This window comes from Brachyhypopomus gauderio, chromosome 1, assembly GCF_052324685.1.
Source record: "Brachyhypopomus gauderio isolate BG-103 chromosome 1, BGAUD_0.2, whole genome shotgun sequence".
NCBI lineage: Eukaryota > Metazoa > Chordata > Actinopteri > Gymnotiformes > Hypopomidae > Brachyhypopomus > Brachyhypopomus gauderio.
Window position 1 is genome coordinate 13,542,433 of NC_135211.1, and position 13,411 is coordinate 13,555,843.

The 13,411-nt window shown below is 48.6% G+C and overlaps 1 protein-coding gene across 1 annotated transcript in view; it reads right to left on the reverse strand.

Moving 5' to 3' along the window:
• madd (MAP-kinase activating death domain) overlaps positions 1-13,411 on the reverse strand; it is a 52,390-nt gene that overhangs the window by 2,646 nt on the left and 36,333 nt on the right. The window contains 15 exon segments of the mRNA XM_076998050.1: positions 44-90; positions 1,279-1,348; positions 5,026-5,132; positions 5,417-5,489; positions 5,639-5,803; positions 5,947-6,054; positions 6,142-6,252; positions 6,347-6,452; positions 6,638-6,758; positions 7,714-7,776; positions 8,322-8,442; positions 8,582-8,740; positions 9,744-9,827; positions 10,293-10,393; positions 12,078-12,134. Of these exon segments, the coding sequence (XP_076854165.1) occupies positions 44-90; positions 1,279-1,348; positions 5,026-5,132; positions 5,417-5,489; positions 5,639-5,803; positions 5,947-6,054; positions 6,142-6,252; positions 6,347-6,452; positions 6,638-6,758; positions 7,714-7,776; positions 8,322-8,442; positions 8,582-8,740; positions 9,744-9,827; positions 10,293-10,393; positions 12,078-12,134 (1,493 nt within the window).

Below are 13,411 nucleotides of genomic sequence, written 5' to 3' on the forward strand. Positions count from 1 at the left end.
TGGCATTCTTAGCTGAATATGATCACCGGCTCACTCGTCTTACCATGGGAGTCTTGTACTTGTGGATTACCACTTCTTTAGTTTCAGGAACTGCAATCACAGGTGCAAGAGACAGAACAAGTTTGGAAGAGGTGGGGGGGGGGAAAAACGAAAGAAAGGAGAGAGCAGTAATAGAGTGATAGAGAGAGAGAGAGAGAGAGAGAGAGAGAGAGAGAGAGAGACATATGGCCCATGACAGAAGTGAGGAATTAAATAGTTAAAAGCATGTTCAGCAAAGATCAAGTGGTATATTTATAAGACATTATTAACAACGGACATATCAGTCCACGACGAGTTTTTTCTACATCGGTCATGGGTGAGCACCTCCTGCTAAGATATGAACATGTGAGACCTCTAGTGGTCCTTCAGCAGAAGAAACTCAAACTCGACCAGTAGCAGAGAACAAATGAGAAAGAACCCCACAGTAAGAGAACGGGTCTGGGGATCGGTAGGCTTGCAGTCGCCCATGGAATGGTTACTGCCACAGGCACGATCACATGAACTCGGGGACATGTTTTGACAGCCAAGGCAGTGGAGATGAGAGAAAGACAGCCATTGGTCAGTAGATGGATGAGTGGATGGGATGAGTGAAAGAGGGGCGGGGTTAGAGGAGGAGAGGTAGAAAAGATTAAGGTGACAGCACTTTACCTGCTGGAGAATGAAGGTTTTCATAGCAGCAAAGATGAGGGGGGGGGGGATTACAAAAAGGAAGCACAGAGACACGGCAGTAATCCGGCCTAGTGCTGACCCTAAAACTACCCTAAAACTACCAACTACCTCCTTTAAGAGATGGCGCCGTGGTGCTGGTTCAGACAATGAGACACACGTGTGGATCTACAGTGAGATTGTGTGGGGGATCACACCGAGGGCCATTAGATAAGGGGGAACCTGTAGTGATGGGATTACACTGCAAAACTGGTGTGAGGTTTCCCAAAAGGTCCGACTTCATGTCCCACTATGTCAGCAGTAGTATGTGTTCTTTAACGGATACATATGATGCATATGGATACATATGAGAACGAACACACACACACACACACACACACACACACACACACACACACACACAGACCTACAAAATACACACAATAAATAACCCAGCCAGAATCCTATAAAATAATTAGAATAAAGTTAAAACTATTATTCACTACTATTTCCTTCCAACTCTTCTGTCATAGTGTGCACGTTGGATTACTGCCGTGCCGCGTACAGGCCTAGAATCAAAATGGGGGTAATTACCAAATTCCTCCAGGACAAAGACTCCCTTCACTGTATTGCACTTTTTAATGTGATTCAGCTCTATGAAAACCTAAAACGAAAAAACAAACAAAAGAACAGGGCACACCATTAGCAACTCAGTCACACTCTGTGGATACAACACAGTGGAACACAAAACAATAATGGCAAAAAAGGGGGGGGGGCAGGTTTAACGGAAGGACACGCCGGACAGTCACGTGGACAGGAGAACAGGGAGAAAGGAAGGCGGAGCAAAGTAAGCAGCTTTGCTGAAGCCAGCAGGACTGGAGGAGTGCTACAGACAGGCCGGAAGTTTCCATGCTGAGAAGCTTACATGGGCCGAGTGAATGACGGCTGAGGTCACTTATCAGTGCGAGCGTCTCAAATCTCAGAGGACTGCTTAATGCTCATTTACTCAACAGCAAGAAAACAACAAAATAGACAAAGCAAAAAATATAGTTTTTCTTTCATTTACCATATACAATTTATTTGAAAGGTAAAATATGCACGCACAGCGCGGAGTAAAGATAAATGAAAGCAATGGTGGTCTGGGGTCGACCACACAGACATCCTGGGGTCGACCACACAGACATCCTGAGGTCGACCACAGAGACATCCTGAGGTCGACCACAGAGACATCCTGAGGTCGACCACAGAGACATCCTGAGGTCGACCACAGAGACATCCTGAGATGAAACACAGAGACATCCTGAGGTCGACCACAGAGACATCCTGAGATGAAACACAGAGACATCCTGAGGTCGACCACAGAGACATCCTGAGGTCGACCACAGAGACATCCTGAGGTCGACCACAGAGACATCCTGAGGTCGACCACAGAGACATCCTGAGGTCGACCACAGAGACATCCTGAGGTCGACCACACAGACCATCCTTGTATGGAGCTGTGCTCCCTGATTACAGGCCCATGTAAAAACATGAAAATTTCCACTGTCGGAACACAAAGAGGGAAGAAGGAGACGCCCAGAACTGAAGTGGGCTGTGACGGCTACGAATGGAGGAGAGAACTGAAGGAAAGCCAGTCAGAGAAGAGAGACAGCGAGGTGCTAACAAGCAGAGACAGCAGAGGTGGTGTACCTTCCGCTCCTTGCAGGGGGGGAGAGCATGGGAGAGAAACGCTTGGGATTATTTATCGCACAGAAGAGCACAAAACCACCCCCCCAAAACAAACAAACAAACAAAAACAAACAAGCCACCCAATTGGGCTCCCTCCCCACCCACTAGAGATCGAAGGAAGAATCGACAACTGAACCTTCAGTGAGGCCTTTTCCCTCTTAAAAGAGGATAGATGTGAACTAAAGTAATATTACACAAACCGGCAGGGGCTGTGTGTCATTTGTGAACGGGTAAGGACAGTGTTCGGGTGACATTTTTGAAGGCCTGCAGTAAATGCCAGCCTTCCATGGGTTCTCCAGCAGTAGTGTGAATCAGCACCCCACCAGGGGGGGTGGGGGTGGGTGGGGTTAACCTACAAGACATCCCACCTCAGCAATGTAACATCCACCCTTTATGGAACGGGAGGTTCGCACCTCCACCCTTAGCCCAGAGTCATGGTCTAACCCCTACAGGAGTTGGCGAGCACCACAAGAACACTCAGCACACGCGGTATAAACGAGTGGGCAAAGTCGACTAGGGGTTTGGCCCCAGCCGTCTGGACCCAACAGGGTGGTGCTTCCACTAATGGGGCGGGAATGTGCTGGAGGGATGAACCTGAGAGTAGGAGGAGGGGGCACAGGAGCTGAGAAACTAACACTGCTGCAGACAATAAACAAGTAGGACCCCCCCCCCCCCCCCCCCTTTAAAAGATGTTCTTCAGAACTGACCTATCAATGCAGCAACACTGCTCAGCACAAGTCAAGCGTTGATTGCTTTCATAACTGAAGACTGAATAACACAGTCTTTGATCTTGCAGGAAAAAAAATTGCCATTTCTAAAACATCTAAAACATCCATGAGCACCATAAATAAATAATCACCATAATTACTTAGGCCTGTGCATATAAAAGGACTCCTTCCTTAAAGTTTGCATCTTTGCAAGACCACACATTTAAATTTATTTATTAGGGTAAATAGCTTATGTGTTGAATAAACAGGCTGTAATGAACCTTTTGGTTAACTGTAAGGGTAAATTCTTTCAGGATACATGTTTCACACTACATGACTGATGAGTAGCAAAGATGACATCACGTCTTTAAGTTTTAGGTTCCAGAAGGGTGTGTCTGGGTTCATACCTCTAATAAACCCTTCCTCCAATAGACCCTTTCTCCAATAAAGCCTTCCTACAAAAAGGCCTTCCTACAATAGACCCTTCCTCCAATAAATCTTTACTATAATACATCCTTCCTCCAATAGACCCTTTCTCCAATAAAGCCTTCCTCCAATAGATCCTTACTATAATACATCCTTCCTCCAATACATCCTTCCTCCAATACATCCTTCCTCCAATACATCCTTCCTCCAATACATCCTTCCTCCAATACATCCTTCCTCCAATACATCCTTCCTCCAATACATCCTTCCTCCAATACATCCTTCCTCCAATAAATCTTTACTATAATAGATCATTCCTCCAATACATCCTTCCTCCAATACATCCTTCCTCCAATACATCCTTCCTCCAATACATCCTTCCTCCAATACATCCTTCCTCCAATAGATCCTTCCTCCAATAGATCCTTCCTCCAATAAATCTTTACTATAATAGATCATTCCTCCAATACATCCTTCCTCCAATACATCCTTCCTCCAATACATCCTTCCTCCAATACATCCTTCCTCCAATACATCCTTCCTCCAATAGACCCTTCCTCCAATAGACCCTTCCTCCAATAAATCCTTCCTACAAAAAGGCCTTCCTCCAATAAATCTTTACTATAATAGATCATTACTCCAATACATCCTTACTCCAATAAAGCCTTACTCCAATAGACGCTTCCTCCAATAAAGCCTTCTTCCAATAGATCCTTCCTCCAACAAATCTTTACTACAATAGATCCTTTCTCCAATAAATCTTTACTATAATAAATATTTCCTCCAATAAATCTTTACTATAATAAAGCCTACCTCCAATAAAGCCTTCCTTTGTGCTGCAGTCATCATTTGGAACTTTCTAGAAAAGGCATGACTTTCCAAGCTAAAGTGTACTATGAATCATTCCGTCAGGTCAGTTACTGCCATGTCTTACTCATGGTCCTAGAGCTTACCTCAGACATGGCAAAATGTATTACAGAAATCACACCCACACACACACACCCACACACTGTGAAGACAAGGATTTGGTACCACAGTAAACAACAGTTAGTACCAACACAGTTTATGTGTAATGTGCACTTTAATTTTAAAGAACAAATCATTTGCTAGTGACTAGGCAACTGAAAAACAAACATGCAGCAAAATAAAAGAAAAAAAAGGCAAGCTATTCCTCTCAGAACTCTAGCAGCCATTTTGACACACCAATATTTATAACCAATACTAAGTGTTCACACTTTATGTTACTTGTATTAACTGGCGGTTTCAGGACGTTCTTTGAGGAATATAGCCAAACAAAACCAGCATGGCAAAAAAATAAATAAATAAAACAGGCTAGGAGGCATGAGAGAAAACCGGAGAATGACAGATCTCAATACGGAGTATGAACAGGAAGTGAAATGAAGCAGAGTGATGTGCAGGTGGAGGAGAGTCTCTGCATGCATGTCGTTATGGTAACAGGGCCAGGGGCGGTGCCTCCTACCTGGCTATGCATGAATTTGAGGTTGATTCCCTCGAGGGTGACCTGCAGGAGACCTCCCTCTCCTGTCTTCATATCCTGGACAGGGAACTCCCCCCCTAGTTCTGGACCTACACACACACACACACACACACACACACACACACACACACACACACACACACACACACACACACACACACACACACACACACACACACACATATAAAACAATCCACAAAGAGAACCATGAGCAGTTGTTGAACATCAGGGCCAAGTCACTCCATAAATATGTGCGTGTACAGCATGTACAGTTTAAGACAACATTAGTTAGTATTCACAAAACATGCTCTCACACACACACACACACACACACACACACACACACACACACACACACACACACACACAATACCTGGTTTGATGCTTTGCTGTCGTGCCGCTGCACGCTCCATGCTGTCTTTGACACAGTAGTACAATTCCCGACACTGTTGCGCACACACACACACACACACACACACACACACACAGTGTTTTATTAGGGCTAGTACCACAGAGCTGCCTTCTAGCAGTGTGTTAATCAACAGATGCATGGGCATATGTGTGCACTATGTGTGTGTGTGCGTTGCACTCTGACCTTCTTGGTGTAGAACTTGTTGAGCTGGGTCTCCTGCCCGTTTCTCCTCCACAGACACAGCACTTTGGTCTTGGGGCAGTAGGTCATGTTAATCAGTTTCTCATACCACCAACGCTCATATACGGTGCCGATGTTACTGCGCAATACTATGCAGTCATCACACACCTGCTCACACACACACACACACACACACACACACACACACACACACACACACACACACACGTAAAGGGACCGGGAGGCTTACAGACAGCCTTTTCTCATCACAAAGTCATATTCCAACACTCCCACACTACCACCACACATACCTCCATGAAAAAGATGTCCCCTGTGGTGTCGGTCCCAGCATGCACCACAAAGGTCTGCTTCTTTATGTGGAGACTGCCGCTCGGCCTTATGGGAAGCTCCCTCCCGCTCTGCAACGACAGGCGGCATGCTATAACGGCTGCTGCGCTAAGGGAACCCCTGTGATAGGACGAACGAGGCCAGGCGGCGGGACTCACCAGCTGGGTGAGCCGGTCCAGCACCTCGTTGACCTCCTGGCTGTACGTCAGGCCGATGTGAGACTTGCCCATCAGGCGACGGACCTTCTTCCTGATGTCGGCCTTGTTCACCTGCGCGGAAGGCAAGCCCGCACACGGTCAGACGGCACGGAGACGGCGGGAGGCCGAGGGTGTGACCTGCTCGGAGGCGGGGCGGAGATCTAACCTTCATCATGAGCATGTAGGCGATCATATTGTGGAGGAGGGTGGCCAGCAGTCTGTCCTCGTCATCCTCCAGCCTCTTGCGGTCGTGTTCGCCCAGCGACAGGTACCTGAGTTCACACACGCACAAACGCCGTCATCACGCAGACGCAGGAATAGTGCCAGAACTACCAACTTACTCATCACAGTATATGGACTCATAAACGTTTCTTTACACTCTTGACTTCTGTGGCCACAAACACAGGATCCAGGAGCGGGTTACCTTGGTGGCACGTACACACGTGCACACACTGACCTGTCAATCATCTCCTGTGGTCCCTGGTCCATACCCATACCCTCTCTTTCAAGCATCACCGCGTCTAAGAACGCGTCCTCCCAGAACTGTGGTTGGTCCCACAGAGTGGAGCGTTCCTTACCTACACACACACACACACACACACACACACACACACACACACACACACACACACACACACACACACACACACACACACACACACACACACACACACACACACACACACACACACACACACACACACACACACACACACACACAGTGAGTCGCTGGCCCTGGCACACAGCCTCAAGCTCCCCTCTCCCACTTTCACACTGTTCTATTTCAGCCACTATGAAGCAGGAAGTGTTGTATTACAGCGGTCCTCACAGTACACAGCCACAGTGCACGTCAACCACAGCAAAGCTCAAACCACAACACCACCACAGAGCTGGAGGTGCCAATTCACACCGCATTCATGCTTGCACAACCGCCTTTAAAACCAACCACTCGCTTCAAAGGCACATCGTAAACACTGGCTTCAGGGAGTGTCCAGACCATAGGCTTTACAATACAAAGTCTTTTGTATTGTTTATAAATCACACATATGAGTCTACAGACTCATAGCCTTATTAGCTCAACACATATGCATATTTACGCACACTGCATATATAAATATACTGCATGCCACGTTGCAATATGGACTTATTGACCTTATATTGCAGTCTTAGCACACACACGCAAAACAAAATCTGCACATACATGTTGTACAGCCTCTTACACATCCCAAGACACACACACACACCCACCCACACACACACACACACACACAGACACAAACAAATAGCTACACACAGACAGCCCCACACACCCACAGATAGCCACAAACAGATAGCTACACAGACAGCCCCACACACACACACAGCCACAAATAGATAGCTACACACAGACAGCCACAAACAGATAGCTACACACACACACACACACACACACACACAGATAGCCACAAACAGATAGCCACACACACACACACACACACACACACACACACACACACACACACACAGCCACACCCACTGCAGGTCGAACCCTACTCAGAGAGAAGGTTTCCATGGCAGCGTCCTCCAGTTGATCCCACACTGAGCTTTTATCCCTCCCTACGCAGCGTGGGGAGGAAGAGGAGAAGGGCAGAGAGGGAGATGCAGGGTAGCAGAGGATGAAGAGGGTTAGTGAGTCAGTGCGACACCAGCGGGGCTGAACAGTGCTGCAGGAAGCCAAGCCAGCCACGCACACACACACACACACACACACACACACACACACACACACCGGCGAGCAGGGTCCACACGCCAGGCACCGGGGCACGCGCCCACCCACAATGCTTTAAACGGGTTCAAGAGGCTTAAGGAGTTAGCTCGGCGGCCGGACGTGCTTACGTCCTCCCCCGCTTTTTGAGCGTTGAGAGAGTCCCGTGATGCACGGTTTCGTAATCGACGCATAAAAGATCGGGAAAAGTCACGGTCGTGTTGGGACGGTCAATCATATTCATGATGAATTTTTGAAAAGAGAATGCTTTCGGAAAGTCACAAACAAGGAGGAGAAACTGTACAAAAGGAAGTGAAGGGGAAAAATGGGCAGAGGGGAATAGGCCTGAAAGAAACATAAGGACACATTATACACGAGAGGAGGAGAGGAGCCCTACCCAGCAGCCCCTCACACAGGTAGATTCTCATGCTAACATCTTCAAGAGGCGGGGCAGGGGCTCCCTTAGCCACACCCCCAACAGGCTCCTTCACACCTGTCTTCATCTTATGAGTCTTTCCCTGAATGGGTGATAAAAGTGACAGCCAGTTATTAGTCTACATTCATTTATAAGTTTTACATTTATACATTTCATAAATATAACCAAAACATTCCATTTTAATAACGTGACAGGCGCTGGATTAAACAGCGGATACCTACAAACACAGAGCTGGTGGCGGGATTGGTCTCGATCTCGCTATCTGACAGGGTTGCGCGGGACAGAGTGAGATGCGGCGTGGGCCGGCCGGCAAGACCATCTCCTGCTGTGCTACTCAGGTCACTGTCTGCACCCAGCGTCTCGCCCGAGCTGTTGCTCACCTGTGGGTCAAAGGCCAAAGGGCTCAGGGCAAGGCCAGGGCAACAAGAGGCCAATGGGAAGTGTGGGTGTAAGAGTTGAACTGAAGGGGGGGGGGGGGGGGGGGGGGGACACACGTTCATTACTGAAACAAACAACAGAATCAGAAGTACATACACACGTGTTAGTTGTGCCTTACCACTGTGCAGTTGTGTGTGTGTGGTGTATCAGGGTTGGTTGTGCCCTACAGCTGTGCGGTTGTGTGTGTGTGTGTGTGTGTGTCTCAGGGTTGGTCGTGCCCTACCGCTGTGCGGTTGTGTGTGTGTGGTGTATCAGGGTTGGTTGTGCCCTACAGCTGTGCGGTTGTGTGTGTGTGGTGTATCAGGGTTGGTTGTGCCCTACAGCTGTGCTGGTGTGTGTGTGTGTGTGTGTCTCAGGGTTGGTCGTGCCCTACCACTGTGCTGGGGTGTGTGTGTGTGTGTGTGTGGTGTCTCAGGGTTGGTCGTGTCCTACCACTGTGCTGGTGTGTGTGTGTGTGTGAGGTGTCTCAGGTTTGGTCGTGCCCTACCACTGTGCTGGTGTGTGTGTGTGTGTGGTGTCTCAGGGTTGGTCGTGTCCTACCACTGTGCTGGTGTGTGTGTGTGTGTGTGTGTGTGAGGTGTCTCAGGTTTGGTCGTGCCCTACCACTGTGCTGGTGTGTGTGTGTGTGTGTGGTGTCTCAGGGTTGGTCGTGTCCTACCACTGTGCTGGTGTGTGTGTGTGTGTGTGTCTCAGGGTTGGTCGTGTCCTACCACTGTGCTGGTGTGTGTGTGTGTGTGTGTGTGTGTGTGTGTGTGTGTGTGTGTGTGTGTCTCAGGTTTGGTCGTGCCCTACCACTGTGCTGGTGTGTGTGTGTGTGTGGTGTCTCAGGGTTGGTCGTGTCCTACCACTGTGCTTGTGTGTGTGTGTGTGGTGTCTCAGGGTTGGTCGTGTCCTACCACTGTGCTGGGGTGTGTGTGTGGTGTCTCAGGGTTGGTCGTGCCCTACCACTGTGCTGGCCTCTGAGTCCTGACTGGTGCTCCTGGTCAGTGCTGGAGGTTCAGAGCTCGCCACAGACTCCGTGTCGCTCTTCTGCGCACACACACACACACACACACACACACACACACACACACACACACACACACACACACACACACACACACACACACACACCTACCTTCATGGCTGGTTCCTCACATTCACTCTAGAAAACTGCATGAGATGAAGTATCCCCACCCATCACAGGCAACTCACACCCCCTCCCCATAACCCAACGCTGTCCTCCCCGACACCCATAACCCAACGCTGTCCTCCCCGACACCCATAACCCAACGCTGTCCTCCCCGACACCCATAACCCAACACTGTCCTCCTCTATACCTATAACCCAACACTGTCCTCCTCTATACCTATAACCCAACACTATATACACACACAATATTTATATCATGTTAAATTGCTGCTAAAGTGACTGACATACCATATGGCCAATCTTAAAGTGCTACTTCATTTCTCCAAGCAGGCAAAACCGTTCGCTACAGAGAATGTTTCTGACCTGAGAGCCCGACGTCACACTGAGGCCGCTGTCTGCACTGATCTGGGATTTCTTCTCCTCTGTGTCGCCCCCTTCTGGACGGTGCTTTGCCCCGTTAGCACCTGCAGGGAAATGCAGAGTCAGCCCCCTCTGTCCTGCAGCTCTCTGCACCGCATCCTGGGACATGTCACATGACTGGAAGCAGGCCAGAGGACTGGGGCTACAATGGATGCTTGGGAAGGAACCATGCACGTTCCACAAGTCTCGACCAGAGAAATGGCTTTTCAATCACAATCCTTCAGCCAGCTGCATGAGGAGGTCACGTGTCGCAAAGCCAAAGGTCAAAGGTCCTACTGCTTACCGAGGAACTGCTCCTCAAAAACAAAAGCTGTCATTCCTGGATGATCAAGGTTTTGTTTGGTTGGCTTACACAGTATGAGCCTGTGAACTACAGGAACATCTGGACTGTAGTTCATCTGTCTTGACTGGATCAGTAAGCAAACAGATTCAGGCCGTGTTCAAATAGCCAAGTGCCCTCCTGTGTTTTCACTGTTTGTCAGCACATCAGACCCATTAAACTCTTACTGATTCATTGTTAAAGTCAAATTTAAGTATGCAAAAACAGTTGTGATGGTTAGTCTTCTGATTCTACTCATGCTAATCTGCACCCTGAGCAAGGACTAAAAACATGCTACTTCAAACATGCCTCTTAAGCAGGAGTTTACTGAGTGTGTTACTGGGTTGCTATAAAAAAATGAAGGCGTTTCAGTATTGCATAAAAATCACGATTTCCTTCTACAAACCTGCATGTCTTCAAAACTGATTAAATCTTGGCCCTTGGGACAGGCTGGTGTCATCAAATGTTCCCAAGCACCCAATCTCACACCTGATCAGATGAACGCAAGTGACCATGAAGTCTACTGTGCCTGGCAGTTTTAAACCCTGCTACCTACTACCACCCATCCAACAGCACAGGGCAGGCAGAGAGAAATCTGTAGTTAATCCTAGAAGTTTTCACAAGCATGTACACACACACACACACGGACACAAACAAAACTGCATACATACTCATATTCGCAAGGACTCAGTTGGGGTCACAACGACACCATTTTGAAGATTCACACAGACGAAAGCAGTCATACATACATGCAAGCAACCAACCAATCAGACAAGGGAAGAAGAGACGACACTGAGCTGCCAACGACCAACGGAACTGTGTGTGTGTGTGTGTGTGTGTGTGTGTAGCACGTGCGTGCAGTGAACCACTGTTTATACCTCGTCACCCAGTGTGCTGGTATTGATGAGAAACACAGCACTCTCTCCACTGCAGGTACATTCCCTAGAGGCATTGATGGGTCATCTCCTAACCAGGGTTGGCAAGGTCAAAGGTCACCGTTCCACTGACCATGTGCAGGCTCCAACCCCATACGTCTCACAGTTTAGCGCTTCCAAAGGGTCAGCAGCGCCAGGTCTAAACTCATGGGTGATCGTGAGCTTTCATATGACTAAACCACGCAATCAATTATATTCGACCAAATCAGAAGGATCGAGTCCTTCCCAAAATCCACAGCAATCTGGTCCTCATCTATTACGCCCCCAAAACCTGTCGGTGAATTAGGTTTTTTCGGGGCGGAGGGAGGGGGGGGGATATGCTTTCAGTGCACTTCAGATCTGGCCAGCGTGTGGTCAGGAGGCAGGCTGGCTCTGCTGGGTGTGAATCAGGACTACGAGAACTGAGGACTGGGGACTGGAAGGTTATACTCCTAGTTCAGAACATCTATTTAATGCTTAGCAAAGTGATCTTACTCTGTTCTTTTTCCATAGCTTTTTGCTTTCTGTTATCCTGGTGCTTGCTCCACAATTCTACCCAAGATGCATTGCAAGCAAGGAGAGAAAGACAGAGAGAGTGTCAGAGAGCTGGTTGGACCATTAGATATGGTGGATGAGCAGTTTTGGAAAAAGAAAAAGCTGAAAATTATAAAAAAAAAAAAAAAAAAAAAAAAAGATTAAAAAAAAATAATCTTTTCCAAGACGAGGAAGATTTGTAATGTTCACACATAGCCATCCTCTTGTAGCACATTATAAAATCAACTGGCATTATAGAAGACATAAAATCCGACTCTGTGGCCACGACTAGTGACATCACATTACAAATCATCCCGAGCTCTGCGACCCTGATCCTGGAAAGCCATAAGGACAGACGGCCGGCGCCCTGTGGGCAGCTCCCTGGTCGAGGCACCCATGCGGGTCTCGGCCGGCGGGTTGTGGCTTTCGGGGGCCAGGGTGGCGGATGCAGGCGGCGTTAAAGGCGTGGGATGAGGGGTGAGAGGTCAGCCTCGCAGCTGCTGCGTGGAATGGGGCGCTGCAGAAGCTGACAGTGCAATCTCAAAAACATTCTGTAGAATTGGAGGTGCAGCTTTATCAAGAACGGACAAGGCAAGGTTGGGGGGGAGGGGTTAGACACAGGGTTAGGGGCAGGGCTGGCATAGGTTAAAGGGGAGGGGCTTTCCACTGTACACAGCCCCAGATGCAAAACGCCGACCTAAGGCTGCTGCCTAAAGAGAAGGTCAAGGTTTAGTGGTTTGGAATAGCGTAATGGTCAGAGGCTCTGCCGATCTCGAGGCTGTTTACAGGGGGAGTGGTGATCTATCACTCATGCTGGGGGGGTGAGACAAGGGGGGGGGGGGGGCCTTTATTGAACTGGACAGCGCGGGACCTTCAGAGTCCCGCCTTTCCATGACACACAGCAGCAGGTTTGGGGCTCAAAGGAAACTTAGTCTACCATGCAACCAGGGCGTCGTGGGAGACAGGAGTGGCAAACCAACAGTTGCACACCAGCACACGCTTAACATTCCAGGGATGAGGACTCGATATGTACTGGGCACAGAGTCGTCACAATATTCTGGTAACATGTCTACACCAGCCAGTGCCAGTGCCTTTACAACAAGCTCAATCTGTGGCTGCAAGTTTATGATCAGAACAACACGGGGCTACAAAAACGGGAATGCTTTATCTAAAGCTTTCAGGCAGCATTAGCGTTGGTTCTCAACAACTGGCAAAAACGTCGGTGTAGACAGTTAGCAGAACACGGAGGTCAGCTCACAAGGGGAACTCAGGGAGACGCCGCCCCCTCGTGGTCG